Raw genomic sequence first — 23511 nt, 5'->3', positions numbered from 1 at the left:
AATTTTTGTTCAATAAAAATCTTTCAAATGTGACTGTAGCTTTTCCCCAACAAAAACTTTGTCTTCAAAATAAGGGTGCGTCTTATATTCCGAAAAATACGGTGCATTTCGTGCTGACGATTTATTTACTGAAAGTCTTATAAATTCTGTATTTAGCAACGTGCTGCTCATGTTTCAAATATTTCTACAATATTTTAAAATCCAATTTAAAAACTCTGGAGAAAAAAACAACAACAGTAAAATGATATTTTATAAATATAATAATGTTTTACCGGTGCCATTATTACCAGACACCGAATTTTTTTGTTTGTTTTGAATTTCGCGCAAAGCTACACGTGGGTTATCTGCGTTAGCCGTCCCCAATTTAGCAGTGTAAGACTACAGGGAAGGCAGCTTGTCATCACCAACCATTGGGCTACTCTTTTAGTGGGATTGACCGTCACATTATAACGCCCCCACGGCTGAAAGGGCGAGCATGTTTGGTGTGACGGAGATTCGAACCCGCGACCCTCAGATTGCGAGTCGAGCGCCCTAACCACCTGGCCAGGGCGGGCCACACCGAATTTAAACATATTTTAAATTAAGAGCTGCAGGAGACACAAAACCAACAAAAGATAATACCCTGAAAAGTTGTACAAAAATGTAGACATAATTTGAATGGTTCTTAAAATGTTTTTAGTTAAGACAATAAAAAGAGATAATTAATCATCATATGGAAATAAATGGAGTATTCTACAGCTGTCTGGAGTTTTAATAAAGTGGTGATTCAGTATACAATCAAATTATAATTTAGAACATAGATAGTGCAAAAAAAACAAAACAAAACAACAAACAGACTTGGTGGTACAGTAAGAAATGATGAAATTTATACAAACGAAAAAGAAGATTGTTGTTTTATAACAACAAATTTGAAAAAAAACTTTGACTACGTAAAAGATTAGTATGACTTAAATTTCCATCTGACCAAATAAATTTATTATACCATCATCATTATAACGTAAAACAAAGAGCACTTACTATTAATCACTGTTTCTCGAAACGTTTATTAAGTTACAAAATAATAAAAAAAAGTACGAAAATAATTTTCGAGTATCCGAGCGGCATCTTATGCAACATATGGACTAAACGACCAGTTCAGTGGCCCCCAAGGTTCAGGCATATCCGTCTCTAATTTAAAACTGGTGATCAGAAGGAGGCAAACAAGTCAACAGCCTATATGACAACTCTTAATGCTTGACTGTCATTTGCTAACGAGTCTAGAGGTGAAAGTGCGAATCGTATTCAGCGGCATATTGCGGGCTCAAACTCTGGACTTTCAGTTCTGTAAGCCTATACGCTAATCATTATACCTAGCACTTTAGTCACTGCTACTACCACCAATTAAACCACTACAGCAATGACGCCATATTTGTATCACATAATAACAAAATATCCAAAAGATACTTAATTCATAGCAAGAATTTCTTTGTTTGTTTAGTACAAAGCCACATTGGGCTATCTGCTCTGTTCACCGAGGGAAATCGAACCCTGGAATTTTAGCGTTGTAAGTCCGTAAACTTAATTATTCACAGAAAGCAGTATTTTTCAAAACCGTGTGACAAGAAACAATTTAGAAAATAAACGAATTTAGTGTTAGTCGATATGTATAGGTTCGATGTTCATGGGAGACTTCTAGATTTATATTTTGAACAAAAAAGATTAGGAAATTTAAGTATTGACAGAAGTAATAAAGACATATGAATTAAAGACATAACTTTCTTTAAAAAAAGTACAAAATTAGATATAATCGACGTCAGTTTTCGTTACCTTTAATTTTCAAGAAAGGTCACACAGTCTATATATATATTGTTACACTGTTACTGCGACTAATGGGAAGATCATTTTCCCACACTATGGCGAAGTGGGTGGTATTATTTGGGGCTATTTGGATTACTCAAGCCTTTTCACTACCATGACTCGTTAACTATAAAGGAAAACAAAAACAGCTCGCAACTGTCAGCTTTTTACGGTAACGGGATACACTTCCGTATCTTGACTAATATTACTCAGTTTCGCTAAAGCTATATAATTTCTTGCCTCGGGGATTTAATCGCACAAATGGTTTTCTCATCACCGCCTGGACTTTCTTACACACCTACAGGTCCACTGAGGTCAATATACAACGCTATTAATATAACGATCTCATAGATTTAATCGATGTTCACAGAGGGTTGAGTATGTTATATGAAAATGATTTTGGAGCCTCACTACGTCGTAACAGTCCATGTCGCCACGCCCAATCATGCTCTCTCTGACGATCTGTACCTTGACAATAACCCTACGGCTATTTCCATTGCAAATGACTCTATAGTAAGGCTTTCATATCAAAAGCATACCACTCCTCCCTGTTGGGCTTGCTGTATTCCATCTAGTGTACAGAAATGACGGTTTCCCAGCACCCGCTTCAACAGTCTTATCATATAGAAATCCATAGGTGACTTGAACTGTATGTTTTCATATGGAATAGCAAGAACACCCATTTCATTCACTTGTGGTATGCGACGGTTGAATGAGAGGTATGACTTGAAGACCTATCTTAGTGAACTCGTACCCTGTTGGCTTTGTTTACATACAAAGCAAATAATTCCATTTGTATTTGGTAAAAAAAGAGTTCAGAACATTGATGTGATATTAACCAAAGTTCATCTTGATCTTTGTATCCACTCTTCAGATCCCTAACTTGTTTCTGACGCAGTATCCATCGATTATCATAAATCCCTTCGAAAATGTTTTTCGACATGCTGTGCATAATTTTTGTTTGTATCCATTAATTGGTCGAAAATGGCACGAGAACTGTTTCCTATAGTTGGTCTTCTTTTCCTGGATATGTTTTGGATGCATCGTGTGACTTATGTGGCTTTTCAAGACGAAGATACGTCTTAGCTATGTTGCATACCGATGCTTGGTACAAGTGTGTGACTTTTGGCACTAACCTTTGTACTGATAGATTCCCGCCTGTTAGAAGACGCCGTACTTTGCTTACCACGACCTTTTGCAGGTCTCTGTCTGGTTGGTCCTCGTCCCAAAGTTCATTCATATCCCCCCTTTTATTATTATTTTTCATCGGAAAAGCTTGTTACATGCCATTCCCATAAACAATCTATCGGTGGCAAACTACCTACGCAACGCTAAAGAATGTCAAGATGTAGTCCTTATACCTTGAGTTCCACGATATGGTTAACATGTGACTAACCGATTTGCATATCTAAAGTCGTTTAATATAATGTACTCATCCCTCTGTACTATTAATACTACAAGAGGTTAGGTAATTAAAGGTTAAGAAAGAATAACATATGCAATTTTTATTCAAGTAAACTTTTCATTAAACAATAGCTTTCTGCTATCTAAATATATGACCCAAGTTATCAATTGTGGATTGATGCTTAATACTGGCTGGCTGTTTTATGATATTCTTTTTAATGAATTTGTTTATGCTGTATAAACATGTATATTTTGAATATGCTGGTATTGGTGTGAATAATTTCAGTGAAAGCTGCAACAACTGTTTACATACGAAGAGCAACAATAAGTAGTAAAAAAAATCAGGAAAGTTTAATAAATGTGTGTCAGTGCATTAAGTTAGATACTGAGATGCTGGCAGGGGCTTACCGATTGACTGTGATGCACTGTTATCTTTCTCTTTATTTTTTATTTGTGAAAAGCTACTCGAAGACAATCTGCGCTAGCAGCCACAAATTTTGAAATGACGGGCTAGAGCGTGGGCAGCTAGTCAACACTACGCACAGCCAACTCTTGGGCTATTCTTTACGAATGATTACGAAAGAATAGTGAGACTGACCGTAACATTATAACGCCCCCACGGCTGAAAAGGCAAGCATGCTCGGTGGCAGGATTCGAGCCCGCGACACTCATTGTGAATCGAGCGACCTAACCACCAGGACATGTCAGATATCAAAGTAATCGTATTAGTAAGCAGCAAATATAGCTTACACATGACTCGTTCAGAGCCTGGAAAGTACCAGTATTTTTATTTATGGGAAAGCTGTTAAGGCTACCTACCGCGGTCTCTAAATTCTAACCATTGACCAAAGGGGAAAGCAGCCTATTAGTAGCACCCTATCTACGCTAACGGACGGACTATCACTCTTATAACTCACTGACAGCTTAAAGTGTGAGGAATATCTTGTGGTATCATACAGTTTCGATTTCGGCTCACTAGCTTCGAAATCCAGAACTCAACCAAAGGGATAACCTGCGCCTCGTAAAGTATTGGACATTTCTTGAGAAAACATTCACTTACTTTTCATCATATCAAGTACTGTAACAATTTTACAATAATATCCGATGAGCTGGTCGATTTTAAATCTTATACAGTTATAAAAAGTTAACAGAGCGGGTTTACTAAGAAGTTACTCTGTATGTCGCGTAAAAAAAGGAGTAAAGATGCCAAATGAAATGATTCACATAATTCCAAAGAAACTGATACACGTGTTTTTCTACTCTTTTAATATCGCGAGTGCTGGACTTAATATTAGGCTTATGTCACAGTGGAGTGACAACAAATGGGACGCATTGACAAATACCCCAGAACGTTTTGAGCTATTAATATTACTGGTTCATACCTGAAAGCTTCCGAAACAACTACCACCAGGGAGCGTAACATAGCATACATAGGGAGGACTGGATGAAGGTACAGATTCATATATGACAAGAGCTCCATTCTTCAAGTCAGCACCACGAGCTAGCTTCATCTGCCAGAACTCCTGTAAGGCCTCAACTACATTCACTGCAATAAAAAATAAAAGAACATTTGTATGAAGCAACTAAAGTTAATAAACTCGATTACATTAAAAAGATGTCATTATACAACTGGCAAAATTATAAAATAATTCATATAACAAGCACACACAATTACTAATCAACCGATATAACAAATGTAAAATAAGACGAATATGATTTTAAGTAACACCCTCTACCGTATTAATCCTGGCTCTTTTCTTTGGCCTGATGAGCCCTTGTATTGGCACTAGATATGGCAAATGTAGCGTGGTGGACAATTATAACATTTTGTTCTGACTCGTGCATTCTTCGAATTACTATTACACGAGATGAAGATATTCGGTATATTTGTGTTCGATTGATTAAAATGTTTGTTTGTTTGAAGTTAAGCACAAAGCTACACAATGGGCTATCTGTGCTCTGCCCACCACGGGTATCGAAACCCGGTTTTTAGTGTTGTAAGTCCGAAGACATACCACTGTGCCACTGGGGGGCAGTTAAAATGTTTTGTGAAGATAATTAAATTTTTGGACCTAAGAAGTGCCCAAAACTTTGCCAGTTGTTTTGATTGTTTTGGGGGTTACGAACATCAAATTCGAGGACACGAAACTGACGATTCAATGTATTCTAATGCATTTACGTTTTAGATTTTTTCTTTGTTGATTTATGAAATTAAGTAGTTCTAGTCATTAATTTGTGTGTTTTTTTTTCAGTTTTGATTTATACAGTCAGCTTAATATTTGGTCAGAAGTTCTTGATAATTACCAAAAACTTAAATACTGCCAATTACACGTGTGTCTGATTACATCTGTTATGCTTTTGAAAATTCAGCGAGGAACGACCTTTATTACGTTATCACAAAAATGTTACAAACAAGCAAAAAGTTTTCATTATTTTGCTCTTAAGCGTAGGTAAAAATTGTTTGTAGTTGTTTCTTTTTATAAAGATAACGATTATCTTATAACAAAGCGTCTTTTGCAGAAAGCCCTAAGTTGGGGGGGGGGGTCTCTTTCCCGAAAAATTGAAAGTCTGGATGTACCGAGGCGCATTTTTCAGTCTACGTGGGAAATATCTCTAAAGTGATTCCAAAAAAGTATCTCAGTGTAGGCCATTTAACTGCCACATCTTGATGTTAAAACTAGGGAAGTGTTTTCCCCATTACATGGGCAAGATTGAGCAATACGAGTCAGGTTATTATGTTTCTTAGTGGCAGCTGTAAAAATATCTAGAAGATAAAATACAAAGGAATTTTATCTAAACACTTTAAAACTTATGTTAAATATCCACATGGCTCCATAAATCAGTTTGTTGTTTATTTCTGTTACACTTGTGTTTTTTTACTTGCAGTCCTATATCAACTGCACTTAAATGACATATACAGAACGTCTTAACGAAAAAAAATTATTCGTAATGGGTTTGTGACCATTTTAGACAACATTAGCCGAGTAAATATACTACGATTTATGATCATAATGTGAAGTTTAATTTAAAGTAACATTTTTTTTATATATATACATAGGCCTGTAACTTCTTCGCATATTAATTTGACATCACTGATACGCTATCTATAAACAACTTTGTTGGACAATTAAGAGTCAGAATTTCCGTGCAAAGCTACACAAATAGTTACATGCACAAAGTCGTCCCTAATTTTGAACTGGTGAAATACAGCGAAGGCAGCTAATCAACAATACTCATCGTCAACTATTGTGCACTCGTTTCTGATGGATAAGTAGGATTTGACCGTCTCTCGCTTAGCGAACTTATGGCCATAAAGTGTAAAGCGCGATTTTTGCGTCAACGGACCGGAAGCCATGAATCACAAGATTTATAGTCCGAGCATATTAATCACAAGTCCATGACCGGCGATTTAGAAACATTTACACGTTTGTATGTGCAATATACATTGGAACTTGGAGTACACTTTATTATGAAAATATTCAAACAGTTAGAATAATCACACACACACACACACACAAACAAACAAAACTATACGTTTTATTTGTCATTATATAGTATGTTATATTAAAAATGATGCAATGTTAAATGACCTCAAGTGAGATGACAAAACCAAAAAGAATGCAATATCAGTATCTTATGACTTCTTTGTTCGATACCGATGGTATTTTTCTCTGTTATTTCGCTGTGATAAGTAATGGTGCAGTCCAACAAGAAATTTTATAATAACAATAACAAAAAAAAAAGAAAACAAAAAAGGATAAAGACTCGGTAAGAAACTAGTTTATCAAGTCCGGACAAGTTTCTGAGGTTTTAACGAGGCTAACCGAGCACAAAAGTTCTGTGTTCTTTCATTTTTATCTTTGATCAGTGTGTAACCAACTTTTCACTCAAAGATTACATTTCTCCAAATCCAGTAATGACAAACCTAACACGAATTACCTATTGTTGTACAAACAGATCTGTTCTCCAAAGTTTATTAGGCATAGCCACCTATTCACGCCTTAGTGTTGTGTGCTCTAAGGTGTACATAAATATAGAACGATAATTAGATAGGCTTTGTTTCATTCGCACAAAGTCTGTTCGTGCTTACCCATTATTAATTTTGATCTGATAGAATAAAGAGAAGGCAGCTAGTCTTTGTTTTGTTTTTGTTTTTTTTAATTATGCACAAAGCTACACAAGGGCTATCTGTGCTCTGCCCACCACGGGCATCGAAACCCGGTTTCTAGCGTTGTAAGTCCGCAGACATACCGCTGTGCCACTGGGGGGCAGGCAGCTAGTCATCAACATCCGCAATCTTGTCCGACTATATAGTGGGAATTGACTGTCACTCTTATAACGTTTTTGCGGCAACAGTACGCAAACCACAAACCCCCGGATTCATATTTTGGTCGTATTAACCACCAGGCCAAGCCTGACTAACATAAAAAAAACAACAACAAACCAAAACAATCGCATTTTGATCACACAAGTGATTTGTAATCAGAACACTAAGGACTGGGAAGAATATGCAACAGTTGACTACATCTGTAACAACCAGTTTAGAGAGAGAAACAACCAAGTCAACGCAGGAAAATTTCCGCAATGTCCTCAAGGTACTGAAAACTGAACGCGGTCTTATTCCTAGCTATATTAAGTTGCTAGGTAATGAGGTTTTTGTTATTATTATAAAGCTAGATGAAGTAGATATATGTACTAAAATAATAATGTGTAGTTTAAAAACATACTGCACAACTGAGACAAGAACTTTAGTTGCCGAAATCTCCTATTGGTGCAACCACCATTCAAAACTTTAAGTAATCAGTTCTTCTTTTAGGGTTACAGAACGGATCAGCATCTCAGTGGGTTACTTTGCCTTTTGTGTCAAGTTAGCTGCGACTCTGAAGTTATTTATCCATAAAGAAATGAATTAAATGATCAAAACAATTATAAGTCTGATCACTTGCTAAATAAAATCAAACTAGGGGTTTGCGACAAAAAAAAAGTTCGTAATGCATCAAAAAGGTTTGAACATAGAAAGAAGAATTGCACACAAAAAAATCCAAGTGAACAAAAGAGCAAATGGTTCGAAATGAACCGGACAGCGTACGTAACTTGGAGACATCAAAGAGAGTAAACGTTTTTTAGTTTGTAGTAAAGGGCATAGCTACACAATGGGTTATCTGTGCTGTGCTCACCACGGGTATCGAAACCCGGCTTTTAGTGTTATAAGCCTTCAAACTTACCGCTTTGCCACTGCGGGGTGGGGGTGGGGAGTGGAGGAGGCAGGCAGTACCTTAAGAGATTAAATTTCACACAGGTGGATTTTTTTTTTATGACAACTAGTTCTGTATTTCACCTGAAACCAATCAGACATCCGATTTCTTTTACGACAACTAGTTCTGTATTTCACCTGAAACCAATCAGACATCCGATCTTTAAAGACCCGATAAAGAACAGGAAGAAAAAAAATCCCTTTCCTTTTTTATTTTACGATATATAGGAAATAGTTCAACCCAAGAAAAACACCATAAAGTCAACAGGTGTGGACGATAAATAAAGCCAGCACAGCAAGTCTTGGTAACTCAAGTAACTTGTGCCACAACCAGTTGGATGTTAAGACAGCCAAGCGCAGTTTGTACATCTAAATGGCTTTAATGAGAAGGGCGCCGGTTGGGAAACAATTACACCATTTTTGCCCCTGGCAGAATTGGCCAGGAACTAGGGACCGTCATGCTATTTAGATTACAACTACAAAATTGATTCTAGAACAATTGGTTTTGAAAGACTATATATCAAAGAAGTGGAAATAAAAGTTCAAACTATGCCTAAAAATATTTACTTATATATACAAGATATTGCGATACATATTAACCCAAGTAAACTATATCTTAAACTTTACTACACGTTTCGATGTCACGTAGCTCTCATACGACTGGGCTATTTTTTGTAACGAATAGCCACGAGCTGTCTGACGGACATACTTGTACGAGCATAATCGGAAAAAAATTCATTCCTTAGGATAAAAAAAAAAGAATTGAAGAACAGCCATAATAAATTCTGACATCTAATTAATGATCAGAGGCACAGTAACTCCGAGATCTAATCGTTAAATTTAGAATGCTTTATCCTTTGTATTTAAACACCATATGGGCGAATTTTAGGTTTTTCCATCTTTTGTGTTTCTACATCATTGCTTATTTGACTTGACAAAAATGATTACCCTACTATTAGATTAGAATGTAATAAAATAGGCTTAGTAACTAAACTTTCTGAGGGATTTAAGCAAGTTATTCGTTGCTGAGAACAGATAACGTCATGAACCGTAGTAATATTGTTGACTAAAACGTGGCTCTAGTAATAATGCAAAATTGAAAAAAGTTTTTATTATGTAAAAGTAAGAACAAACAATTACTCTTCCTTTTGGGAAGAAACTGGGCCAAATCCCAATTTTTACTGCTTTCGTTATGAGGGCTTTTATTTGTACGTTTGCCAAGGAATCGTGCCTTTGGTTTGAATTTCGCAAATAGCTACACGAGGGCTATCTGCGCTTACCGTCCCCAAGTTAGTAGTGATAAACTAGAAGGAAGACAGCTCGTCAAAAACACCCATCGACAAATATTGGGCTACTCTTGTACCAACGAATAGTGGGCTTCACCGTCACATTATAACGCCACCATGGCTGAAAGGACGAGAATGTTCGGTGACGGGGATTCGAAACCGCGACCCTCAGATTATGAGTCAGGCCATGCTAGTAAAGTCGTGCCTTTGATTTTGCTACTATCCAAATGATCCATTTTCATATTTCTTAGCAGGTTTTTTGCACTGAAATAAATTCAAATTTTCTTAACTATATCAAACAAGTATGTGTTTTCTTATAGCAAAGCCACATCGGGCTATCTGCTGTGTCCACCAAGGGGAATCGAACCCCTTATTTTAGCGTTGTGAATCCAAAGACTTACCGCTGTCTCGGCGGGGGACATATCAAAGAAGAAAAAAAGTACAAATTCCTGAAAATTAGGTAAAAAATTTAATTACACTTCTCAAAAAATATTTACTTTACGGTTTGGTTTGATGTATGTTACGAATTTCGCGCAAAACTACACGAGGGCTATCAGCGCTAGCCGTCCCTAATTTAGCAGTGAAAGACTAGAGGGAAGGCAGCTAGTCACCACCACCCATCGCCAACTCTTTTACCAACGGATAGTGCGATTGACCGTCACCTTATAACGCCCCCACGGCTGAAAGGGCGAGCATGTTTGGTGGGACGGGTAATTCGAACCCACGACTTAGTTTACATCCCATTTATAAAATTAAACTCGTACAATAGTTTGGTCCGAAACTTGACAGCCACTTTCTTGAAAGTTTCCGAAATGTTAACTGGTCTTTCCAGCCTCGCAATGACCAAGGTTTCAAAAGGAATTACAAAAATGTTCGAATTTAATACTCAAAAGGAACGCGAGTCGGTAAATTACGTTTTAATCTGAAATCATGACAAGTCATTAATATAAAAATGTTGAAACCAACTTTATTCTTTGCTGACTCATTTACCTTGTGTTCAACACAGCTTAATTGGATTTCATATTGTTTGGACACACCAAACTCGCCTAGAGTGACTAAACTATGAGGAAGTCGTAAGCAAGGCGCGGCAGGGTGCTAGTTGTTCTCTACCAAGGACCTATTAAATATTAAATTCGAACAGGTTTTTGTTCTCCACCTACGTGACAATAAATCATTCTTGCATTCATTTCCAAAAGAAAACTCGCATTTAATAAAACATTTCCAAATTCGTTATAGCAAGAAACAAAACAACAACAACAGAAAAATCGGTATCTGTAAATTTAAAAAGTCTCTTTGAAAGAACGATCTCTGAATGTTTACACAAATGTCCATCTGTTAAAAAGAAACTATTCTTCTACGAAATGTATAGCAATTTACAAAATTACTTATTACGAATGTCAAAATAACAAACATGACGCTCAAAGTACACAAAGAAACTTTTTTGGTATTCTCAGGTGCACCGTTTTCCTCCAAGAGTACTCAGGCTGGATCCGCAGAAAAATAGGAGACTAGATGTTAGATTTACATGACTGTTTATGTTTAATGCAAGTATTGTGATTTAGATGGTTAAGTATAGCGCGAGTGTTAAATTTAGTTATTTTTAGAAGTGATAATTTATCGCAGGTTTCTTTACATAACTGTGTACGATTCATTCGTTCTGTAGCTCAATTGTTGTGAATTGGCGCTTGTTGTATTATTGCGTCATGTTACTAGAACCTTTCAAGTTTTTTTCGTTGTTTTAAATTAGTATTATTGCATCATAATATATCGTAATGTATAGAACGTTCTAGGCCTCTGTCGGGCTTTAAATGCGCGCTAGAAATATAGTTAGAGTTAATTAGTTAAATAGATAGATAGATCTAGCCATAAAGAGAATACAGTGGTAATTTTTAAAGTGAAGTTATCACAGATTGTATTGTCATAACAAAGTAGAGAAGAAGAAGAATTCCTCTTGTCAAACTGTGTTCTAAAGTAATTGAACCAGTCTGTGTGGATTTTTACGAAAAAGAGAATTATTTAAAGCTATTGATACATCTGTGATAACCAACAGTGCAAACATTTGTATGTACGTTTGACTTGTTTTAATATATAATTTTAAAACAAGTGGACTGTGTGCTGTTTGCTTATTGTTGAACTTTGTCGCCAACAAGTCACAGACACCTACTGTAAAGAATCTGGCCCATATATAAAAACCTGACGCTAGACAAAAACTGTTTCACGAAGTAAACCTGAATTTTATGATTGAGTTTGAAGAATTAAAAAGACTGAACACAATGCATAGAAAGATGACACAATCTTTATTCACAAAGCAAAACACAATCAAAGTTTAGCGAATGTGTATTTGTGCACTAAGAAATGAGCCTTTACAGAAGATCTGCAGTACTGAAGAATCTCTTGAGCTCTAAAGAAATAATTTGTGCCACACTGAGAAAATATAGCGTCATATACACGAAACAGGTTGCGTGTGGTACACACATCACTGTTGGTAATTCCCATTGAAAACTAAAATAGGTTTGGTTATATCCTCAAGGTATCACCTAACTTACCAGTGGATTAATGTCACTGTCTACTTTCATGGTATGTTTAACTTTACAGAACTTTTTTCCACAAGAAGGTAAACATGATATCATAAGTGAATGACCTAGAACAATAGGTAGCGAGAGAGAGAGAAAGGAACTTAGCCACATTCTTTGAACAGTGCTCTATTTTGAAATTAAAATGATTAAATACACCATTATGCATGAAAATTTAATAGCAAATATAGGATGGTGGGTGGGGTGGGTAGAAAACATGTAATATGCCTGGATAGTACACTTTTACTGAATTTGTTTTTAATTATGCACAAAGCTACACAAGGGCTATCTGTGCTCTGCCCACAACGGGTATCGAAACCCGATTTCTAGCGTTGTAAGTCCGCACTTTTACTGAAATAGACAAAAAGTGAAATATCAGCTGTGTCGAGCAGCCTCAGCTGTTATTAGTTATTAACTTAAGGGCAAATTCGAGGGCTTGAGAAAAATTTCATTTAAAACAAAAATCAAACTGATAACCATTCTCACATCACCTTCTTCTTCTTCATTTAACAACATAATAAATAATCTGAAAAACATATTGATTTCATTTTTATTTTCTGATGAGGAATATCTTTGGCAAAAACAGCAAAAGGTGGATTATTTTTTTCAGAGTCAGAAAAAATAAACATATTAGTCATTAAGTTATACAAACGTATATAATAATCAGACAAAAGTATAAAAGATTTATATAACAACAATGACTTGTTTTGAAATGATTTAAACATATTTTTGTTAACAATGTAAAATAATTTTTTTAATTACACATATACATACAGTGTGAAGTAGTGCATTACAGAGGGTTAAATGGATTATATTGAAGTGACTAGGAATATGCAAATCAACAAGTCACGTGTCAATTGTGGTTGACACAAAGTCGCAGTGGAACAGATTGTATCAGACTATATTTTGAATTTTTTTTGGTGTTACATAGGTAATGTGTTACCACTAAAAATTACTGGCTTTTGAAAAATGTATATAAAAGTCCTTTTTTGATGTAAACTATTCATACACGTAAATCATAAAGAGGTGTTCAGATCAGAAATTTTGAGTTTCCAAGATGGGGATATCCATTGTACTTAAAGTCATCGGAAATAAATCCGGAAAGAGACATGCAACAAGTCGTATCCTTGTCATGGTAAGCAAAGTGTGGAATTTTGTGACAGATGAGAATCCAAGAAATCCATGATCACAAGAAGCAGCAGTACACAACATGGTCAAAAAGAATCTCCATCTGAAAACAAGGCCAACGAGGTATGGGTCATTCAAAATATGGTTCCATTCAAACAACTGTTACATACTTCAAGAAGCTGTAGAATGAAAGAGGTATTCACAATATTCCATATAAATATAATATACTGATCAAATTGTCAGATGCAGCACCTATGGATTTGTGTGTGTGTGTGTGTGTGTGTGTGTGTGTGTGTGTGTGTGTGTGTGTGTGTGTGTGTGTGGTTGGACTGTTGAAACAGGTGTTGGGAAAATGCACAAAATGTTACTGAAAATTTTCTTAACATTCTTTCAGCACAAGACAAGGGTGGTAGGAGTAGATTTACAGGGAACCATAATAAAATGAAAATTTCCTTGACGCTAAAAATATGCCCAGAAAGGCTATCTACCACAAGATAGAATTTGATAGTTCTATTTCAGTGCTGTTAATTTACTATGTCTGCTATTCCATTTTCAAAATATATGATAGACTATCCACATTTGCTGTCAGCGACAATATCGTAGCCAAAAATATAAACTATGGCATGACACAAAATTACAAGAATCTAGCAGTAGATTGTTAATAACCAATGAAAATGCATTAGGTAATGAAACAACCTTTGAAATGTACTTTTGGCGTGTACTAAACTTATACCTGAAAGCGGTCTAGAGGAAGCGAGATGTTTGTGTTAGAGGATTCTCACGGTCACAAATTAGAGGTTGGTGCTTTTTACATTGGCTAGCTTGTTACAAGTTGCTGTGTAGGAACTAGCACTTACAGTTTCATTCCCTTTTTCTTTCCTACTGGACCTAGACTATGTTTGTATAACAAGTAGATAATAGTGAAGGGATTGTGGATGGATTACAGGCATGGGTGTTATTTGTTCTCGTGGTAATGATAACAGTGGGAAGAACAACTAATTGGTGGTGAGGGCACGACCCAATGAAGTCTGGAGAACTGAGATTTCCACAAGTGTAAAGTATACGTTGTCTACAGGAACTATTCATCTGTAGAAATGTCACTTGGTGAAGGCAATAATAGTTTTCATACTGCCTGAATTTGGTGATGCCATTTAATATCCAGCAGCCTTCAAAACTCCAGATACTAACCTGCCATTTTGTCTGGCAGAGTCAGAGTTAACAGTGTTATAGATTGCTTCTGGTACCAATCTGCTACAATCATATTATTCTGGCACTTCACTTTTTCTTGTTGTGTTTATCAATGTTATTTAGATTGTACTTATTCCTATACATAAAAAATTGCTATTTACTAGTATAATTAACAACACATAGATTTAGAACTAGGTTTTGTTCTTACTGATAAGTATCATCTTACTTCTTCCTTTTCCCCTCTCTTTGTTTATTTGTTCGCTCACATCTTCCGGTTTTCTTCCTTTCTTCTATTAAAAACATGTCTTTTATACTTCTTCCTCAAAACCATGCCAAACAAGTCTATTTTTTATCTTGTACACCTGTTTTAATTAGTTCATAATAATAGGGGATCCTGATATCTCGAAAAAATGCAGCTGCACTCCCTCTGATCATTTCCTAACAACTCAGAGTTAGGTTATCCCTTAATCCCTTGAGGACCAGTTGCTTTCTTACCTCTTTCAAACCAAACTGATATTTCTCACTTCTAGCTTCATAACAGGTGGATGAAGATGAGTTACTCACTGACTTGTTAGACATCTCTGGCAAAAATCACAAATGGATTAGCAGTGAGGCCTCCATGATTTCACAACCCTAGCTGACTACTAACAACCTATCAGCTGCCATATCACAGATACGTGTATTTGCCTCAATGACACTAATGCCAAAGATGCCAGTAAAACTCCACCTTAATGCATTGCAGTTTTAGCTCTCCACACCTAAGATGAAGCTGACAGCAGTGAAATTGAAGATAATGAAGGCAGCTCAAGGATGAAAGAGGACAATCAAATGTCTAATCAGAGATTGAAGAATCACAAAACGTTGTTGGCGCCAGATGTTCACTCAACTCTTATGATACCACTATATCACTTAAATTCAGACACCTCTCCAAAGCCTTAGGATGATTTGTCTCCATCAGCATCCATACCACTAGAATCTACATTTAGTACATCAATAGGCATCAGTGAAGTGTCCTCTATATCTACAGCCACAATTCCCTTAATGAGACTCTCGCAGTAGCAAGCACAGCAGAAGATGAAATTTTATTGATGTTAAAGGGTATTTTACCATGTATTAATTTAATTCCTCTTTATTTTTACAGGGTACATTTATAATGCGAGCTCCCCACCCCCAGTGGCACAGCGTTATGTCTGCGGACTTAGAACGCTAGAATCCGGGTTTCGATACCCGTGGTGGGCAGAGCACAGATAGCCCATTGCGTAGCTTTGTGCTTAATTAGAAACAAACAAACAAACAATTATAATGCGAAAGTATGAGTTTTATCTGTGTTAAAGATTTGCGTTTTACAAGTGCGAGAGTAAGTTACACCAGTTTGACCATTGTGCAAATTTATTTAATTGGATTCTAAAATTATGGATGATTGAGGATGGCTTGAAAGCAAAATGGAGAGGAAATATGTAGTATGTATGAATACTAGGTGTTTTATATTTCCTTTATTTAGTAAACTCCTAAAGTTTACCTAAAATTCCTCAAAATGTACATGCATGCTAGTGTTTATAGGTATAAAAAAAAGTATTGATCACGAAAATGACGAGGTTCCTCTTGCTACAGTTACCCATTGTCCTAGGTCATTTTTCTATGGTACCACATGCACGTTTTCATGGGAAAGATTGGTGCAAAGTAGAACATGCTATGTAAAGGTGGAAGATGAGTTTTTTCACGGAGAGTCAGGTGATACATGTATACATACTTTCATATTTTTCTTGATGGGAATGACCAACAGTGGCATTGGTAATGCATGTGCTTCCAGAATAATAGCATGATATGTTTCCTCAGCCTGGAATCAATCTTCAAAAAATTTACAAGCTCTTCATTGAGATCTGCAGATTTTCTGAAGCTCCAGTAACGGTGTTGTCTTTTGTCCACATACTCATTGTACTGTGTTTTGTACCAAACTAGCATAAAGCACTCGCACTCTACAACAGGGTTCTAATGTTACCCTCATGGTTCATAGAAGCCCCAATGCACTGACAAGCTTCTTCAGTATTATCATTCGTCATTATCACTTCTATAGCTAATCACACAAAAAAGTCCATACCCAAAAGAGCCCATTAGGATACTTGCTCGTGGTAACTGAGCACGTGTGTCATATTTGATTCCACCAGCTAGTGAGGTGGGAATATGAACACATTTTAAAAGATGGCACACCCAGGTCCCCGAAGACGACCAGAAACATAAACTGATTCCAGATTGAAGTTTAAAGACGCTGAAAACTTGCTCTTAGATCTCCATCACGTCTGAATGACCTTACAGCCACGTTTAAGCCACCTTGGTATGAGGTTATGCCTTATAGATAAGAACACACCCTAAGCTCGCTTACCAAGTTTGGTTCTACTAGCTCTAAAAGTGTGGGAGTTCATAAACAAACAAAAGAAACAAATTTAAACGCCTCATGAACTGATATAGAATAAAAATTATTCACTATGTTTTACAATCTGCCTAGTCTATTTTTTAACTCTAAAATCAGCCAAACAAAGCGAATTCAGTTTAACTCTGTATAACGTATTTTCTTCGAACCTCCTGTTACCTCGCGGATCTTACTGGACTCGAAAATAAATCACTGAAATTAAGAATGACATACATTGATGTTGAATTAAAAATCGGTTTTAAAAATGTAATTTTAAAATAGTTATATGAAAAAATTGATTATGAGCTTCAATTTTATATGCATCCGAGTAAATGATTTTACTTACTTTTTCTATAAAAAAAACAAAAACAACAACAAAGATTATCAATTATTAATGTCTTGAATGCAAGGAAAACAATAGGAAATATAAAATAAAGTCTTTTCTCGACAAAGTTACGCTTTAAATGCCGAAAGCCAGCAAAGTATTGAAAAACAAAAGGGCCTAAAATTGTTATGAAAATAAAGTTAAGTGAAATTAACTTAATTTTGACAAAGATCGTTATTCTATGCAATAATTTGTTATACTGCAATTAAATTGCAATGTGCGCTATCGTTGGACGGGTTCTTTTGGGTTATTTGGTAAAATAATGCCAAGTCCAATTCGCGTAACGATAACTAATTAATTCATTTCTTTAATAATGTTTGCTATAGACTACGTTCACTTTGACAGAACATGTAGGCCTAAGTTCACAAACAACATTTCAATAGAAACTGCGATATTCATGTTAACTAGACCTGATTGACAAATAAATTCATTTACAGAATTTCCTTGCTAAACAAACCCACTCACTCACTGAATACATTAAATTCATTACTGAATAACTATTTTACTTTATTCGTTTTTATTACGTATGGGTCTTCTACTCAGTACACAAATTTTCCAGATCATAACATTCTACGCCCTCTAGAAAACATGTAAATTAAATTGTTGGAAATATAGCTTACAACAATAACTATTTCACTGAAAACATTTCTTTTTAACGAAACATCTAATGATTTCAGCATAATAATTCACAATACGTAATAAAAATTTATCATACTTGACTACGAAAAAAAAAAAAAGTCAGTTTTCGGGTTTATTTATTTTCTTATCCGCATATAAACATTTTTGTAAACAAAGTAAATAAGCCTTTATTTCAGTTTCAGTATTCACTTTTATTTAATTTCTGAATTCAAGAATATACGATTTTATAACAAGTGTGAATTAATATCTTTATTAATAATTTAGTCAGTAGCCTTGATTTAAGCGCATATGTTAAGATTTCAGATGCAATAAACGATTTAATAGAAAAGAACTACTTTCACTGCCGAAATTCATTTAGTTATTAAGAGTACACAAGTCTTCATGAACCCAGAGATTAAATTATATTTTAAATTTAACATCTAAAGGAAGTAAAGCTTAACGCTTTGTTGTAATATTCATTCAAATTCAGCTATCTGATTAAAAAGAGTGACGCATGTGCACGCACACAAAACAAAGTGGGAAGAAAATAGTGGGATGGGAATTTTCAACCTGAACGGAACTTTTTGCGTACGTGGGGGTAAATGGTCAGGTCAGAAAACCCTAAAATACTTTATAGTCTAGTTTATTTCATTTCAAACAAGAGTGAAGCCACCCAGCCAGCAACACCAGCCGCTACAAGGGCAATGTCCTGCTCTTAGAACTAAATAACGAGATTGACTGCCACCTCTTTGACATGCCTTCTGCTAACATTGCGGTGCGTGTTCTGTGGTGACGCATTTCGAACCTTGGCCGTTAAATCAATAGCTAACCACCAAGACACGCCCAAACAGTCTAACAAGTGGGACTCAAACAGTAATAGAGATTCACCATTATCAGATAAAACTTTCTATTGGAATTCTCTAGCTCCACATCGATAAAAAAAAACAACAAAAAAACAGCGAGTTAATTAAGTATCAAAAATACGGTTGTTCCTCCCCCCCCCCGAAGAAAATTATACATACTTAAATTCCCTTTCCGTTTGGTAAAAAAATTGGATAACTCATATTGTCTATAATCATATTTTTACCAATCTTGAAATACAAAGTCATTTTGAATTACTCAATACGAAATATTTCTATTTCTATTGTTTGAAAATTTAAAAACATCGTATGTAAAACGTAACCAGCGTTGTGTATGGTATAAGCGTATTTTTTTCAGAAGTTTCGCGCAAAACTTCACAAATGGCTATTTGAGTATAGCAGTACCTAATATTTGACTTACAGCAAAGGGAAAAGGCAGGTGGTCAAGAACACTCTTCTCAGACTTTTGGGCTACTATAATTGAATAATGAGATTTGGTCGTCACTCTTATAACGCACCCACGGCCCCAAAATGCGGAATGCACTTTGGTGGCAAAGGATGCAAACCGTCAACTCGCGAATTTACAGTCCAGGGGCGACGAAGAAAACGCTGCGATACCGAGTTTTTCGTTTTTACACTGATTTATTTGTTTTCGGGTATTACCGCCATTTTTTTATTCAAGAGCCAAATGAAACGTACAGCGGTGAAAGAAAAAACACTGTATTTTTTACACTCAAATAAGTAAAGGAAATATGCGAGAGAAATCACGACGTTCAACCCCCCCCCTACAAAACAATACAATTAATATATTTATATTATTAATTTTCGAACATACTCTTTCAAAAGATCTCTAAAATATGTTCTTTGTCAAATGCAATGGCAAAACATGGTGAATAAAACAAGGATACACAATTCTCATAGTGATCTAGTTACAGTAGAAAACACACTACTTACAATTCTAAAGTGTTCCAAGTAATCGATTACTTTTTATGAAATTTACTCCTTTTTTTTTATATACATGAAGGTGTTTTAATATCTATAGAAATCTTGTGAAAGTAGATTTACATATTATTAAATACGCTCTACACATTTTGAGGGTTTTGAACTTGAACTTGAAATATCTCATACGAATAAGCTGCATGTTGCCAACAGTTACATCCATTTGTCAAACAGAACCGCAATAAAAGTTGATAACGGACAGCGATAGAATTGGAGATCACGTCTTATAATCAAGGAATGTTGAGTTGGCGCCGACTTATACGTGCATGGACTTGCTTGTTTAGCTAAGTTGCAATGAACAATTAATAACAGAAGCTGACACTTATTTGAATATGTAAAAAAAAAAAAAAAAACTTGCCGGCCGAAAGTGAGGAGGACTCGTTAGACAAGCTGGGCCACTCAACTAGATGTAGAGCTATAATACAAGACCATAAGAACAAAATGGCCTTATGTCTTCCTGCACGTCTGTGTAAGTTTTCGGTTCAAATGCAAATAAGTACAGAGGCATCAAGCAGAGAAACTACTTAATGCCATGCATGCCTCCGTTATCATGGCTGTGAGAGGGCGCAGCACGGAGCCATTACGCGAGTCATGGATCTTCGGGCGGATTACTCGTTTTCAAGCAAGTTTTTCTAAGGCAACAAGACAAAGTCTGATTCGGGAAATGCGTCCATTACCCATCAGTGAAACACGTAAGCATTACCTATTTGGGATAGGATTTGAGACAAGCCTTTCATGCGGTTGCTATGTTAGCATCTCACTTTTATTGCAGGTTTGAACAGAAATGTAGGATTAATGAAAACTTCTTTTGAAATTTAGGGTTCAGTTTAAAATCTAGACAAACTGAAGGAATCCCTTACAGGTTATTAAAAAGAAAACGTAAGGTCTGCTGTACATATTTGCAAGAATAATATTTTTTTTTTTTTTAATTTTAATTTTGCATGTTTTGATATGAAATGTGATCAGAAACGGGATTTTTTTTTTTTTTTTTTGTTTGGACTGGTAAATGTGCACTAATGTTGTTGAGGACGTGGGAAACCACATGATATTTTTAAACATGTCCTCAAATCATTTTCTCCACTGGTGTGTGAGCTCCACCAACTCAGTGGGCAAGATGTGAGGACTAATGTCTTACAAATCAAACTGCTTACAGCTGCTTTAAGAATGTCACTTGTTTGGAAATGCTATTCGCGTGGCTCGTCCCTGTGAGGACTGAAAAGATGAAAGTCACAGGGTGCTAGGTCAGGACTATATACGAGAGGGGGAAGGAGTGAACATTCGACTCCCAAATTACTCGTTGTTTGTAACCAGTCTCAGTTGTAGGCCATTTGGAAATTGTACGCCAACCAAGAACTATCATGGAAACACTAGCATATGTTGACACTAGCAGCAAACCGATACTAATCTATTAATAGATCTAAACATGAGCCATAATCGATTCATATCCAACGTATGAGAAAGAACATCTCACTTCTATCTGAACATCCTTCGTAAGTTATCACTGTAAAAGTTTCTTGTAGAAGCCGAGTAATTATTCGCCATCAACCTACATCAAGTTTATTTTGGATTAATCATCAAGAATCATAATTGTTTTTAAATGTGTTTCACTTGTAACTAGCTTAAGAGGCTTGAATGTTAATTCGTTAGCTAAAGCCATGAGCAAAGGAGTCGATATAAACCTTAATATCAGGGCTTTACCATGTTCTGTAAAAGTATATCATAACGCATCCTGATCCATAAGATTATTTTCCAAAGTTAATTAAAAATAAACAACAACAACAGTTGTGGTTTATTACATTTCGTTGTTAAATAATATTTGCTGTTTGATATGGATAAATTGGCAAAATATTAGAGTTACTTAAAGGTTAAATTTAACATCTGCGTAGAGAGGGGTAGGGTGTCTTATTAGTTTTATGAGCAGAGTTCAGCGTCGCACATGTATTTATGTATGGTCGATTAGCGCAGATAAGTTTATATATCAGCCCTATTGGCTACGTTTATTAGCAAGAATGGCAGATTTGTCGCCAAACGTTTGTGATGATTTTCGAACAAGTTTTAGCGAGTTGTCGTTGAGAAGTATATTCGAGTTAACAGTGATTATGTTGTTGCTATGGGACACAATTATTTTTGACAGCGACAAGGCAGAAGTAAAATGTGGACAATCTGCTCCTTACAAAAGATAGGAGATGGAAGGTGTAAATATTAAGCTCGTATGTACGGTAACGAATAGCAAAACTTCACTGGTTATAGCACTCAGTCTCGCAAATGAAACTCTCAAACTATACAGGAGTGAAAATGTATCATGTTTCTCTTTAAAGCTTTTATGTTACATCAACTTAAAAAAAAAATCAAAACATCTACAGTAAAGAGCAGATCTTCATACAGACGACAAAATTGGTTCAGCTCACCAGGCGTAGATTATCTATCCAGCAGTGGTCTAATAAGATGAAAACAGCTACAAAGATAAGAAGTTAGAACTGCAGTTGAAAAGGGCGAAAACCGCGACGAAGGTAAGTAGCTAGAACTACAGTCGAAAAGGGCGAAAACCGCGAAGAAGGTAAGAAGTTAGAACTACAGTCGAAAAGGGCGAAAACAGCGACGAAGGTAAGAAGTGAGGACTACAGTCGAAAAGGGCGAAAACAGCGACGAAGGTAAGAAGTTAGGACTGCAGTCGAAAAGGGCGAAAACCGCGACGAAGGTAAGTAGCTAGAACTACAGTCGAAAAGGGTGAAAACCGCGACGAAGGTAAGAAGTTAGAACTACAGTCGAAAAAGGCGAAAACAGCGACGAAGGTAAGAAGTTTCGACTGCAATCCTCATCGGTCAGTGCCGCAGAAAGCAGTATAGTTTTTTTTTATTGCTGTCAGATAAAAACGTGTTCCATTTATGATAGTAACCGTCCCTTCAACCCCTGGAATATATAAATATATTTTTATCTTGGATGTTACGTTTTGAACAGCATAGAACTAGAACAGCGTTGACTGAAAATGTCAGTTCTCATTTAACAGAAGAAAAATCAGTTTGTTTTTTCAGCAAGAATAATGCAATAAAGAAATGTTAAGTGTTAAAAGTAGGAAATTGTGAAATTCACTTTACATAATAAAGAAGCGTAAAAAGCTTAGGAATGTACATAGAGTTTTTCATACAGGCAGGCTAGTACAACCCTAAAAAACAAAAAATGTTTATTTACATTCAATGCTGTAAATATCTTTGAACGATATTCTATACGCTAAATTGAAGTAATGATATGAAATACTGAAACAATGGAACAAACAACGATATTCTGTACAATAAATTGAAGTAATGATATGAAATACTGCAAAGTATGGAACAAACAACGATATTCTGTACAATAAATTAAAGTAATGATATGAAATACTGCAAACAATGGAACAAACAACGATATTCTGTACAATAAATTAAAGTAATGATATGAAATACTGCAAACAATGGAACAGAGCAACGATATTTCGTGGAATAAGCCAGTCCCCCGGTGGGACAGCGGTAAGTCTTCGGATTTTCAACCCTGAAATCAGAGATTCGATTCCCCTCGGTGGACACAGCAGATGGCCCT

At 35.8% G+C, this 23511-nt stretch overlaps 1 protein-coding gene across 1 annotated transcript in view; it reads right to left on the bottom strand.

Moving 5' to 3' along the window:
- The window catches only part of LOC106470923 (LIX1-like protein), a 74324-nt gene that overhangs the window by 17886 nt on the left and 32927 nt on the right, over nucleotides 1-23511 (bottom strand). The window contains exon 2 of the mRNA XM_013931503.2: nucleotides 4623-4786. Within this exon, the coding sequence (XP_013786957.1) occupies nucleotides 4623-4786 (164 nt within the window). The remainder of the gene's footprint in view (nucleotides 1-4622; nucleotides 4787-23511) is intronic.

Source organism: Limulus polyphemus, unplaced genomic scaffold, assembly GCF_000517525.1.
Source record: "Limulus polyphemus unplaced genomic scaffold, Limulus_polyphemus-2.1.2 Scaffold108, whole genome shotgun sequence".
Classification (NCBI taxonomy): Eukaryota; Metazoa; Arthropoda; class Merostomata; order Xiphosura; family Limulidae; genus Limulus; species Limulus polyphemus.
The sequence above is the reverse complement of the archived record's forward strand: the minus strand, read 5'-3'. Positions and strand labels throughout refer to the sequence as shown.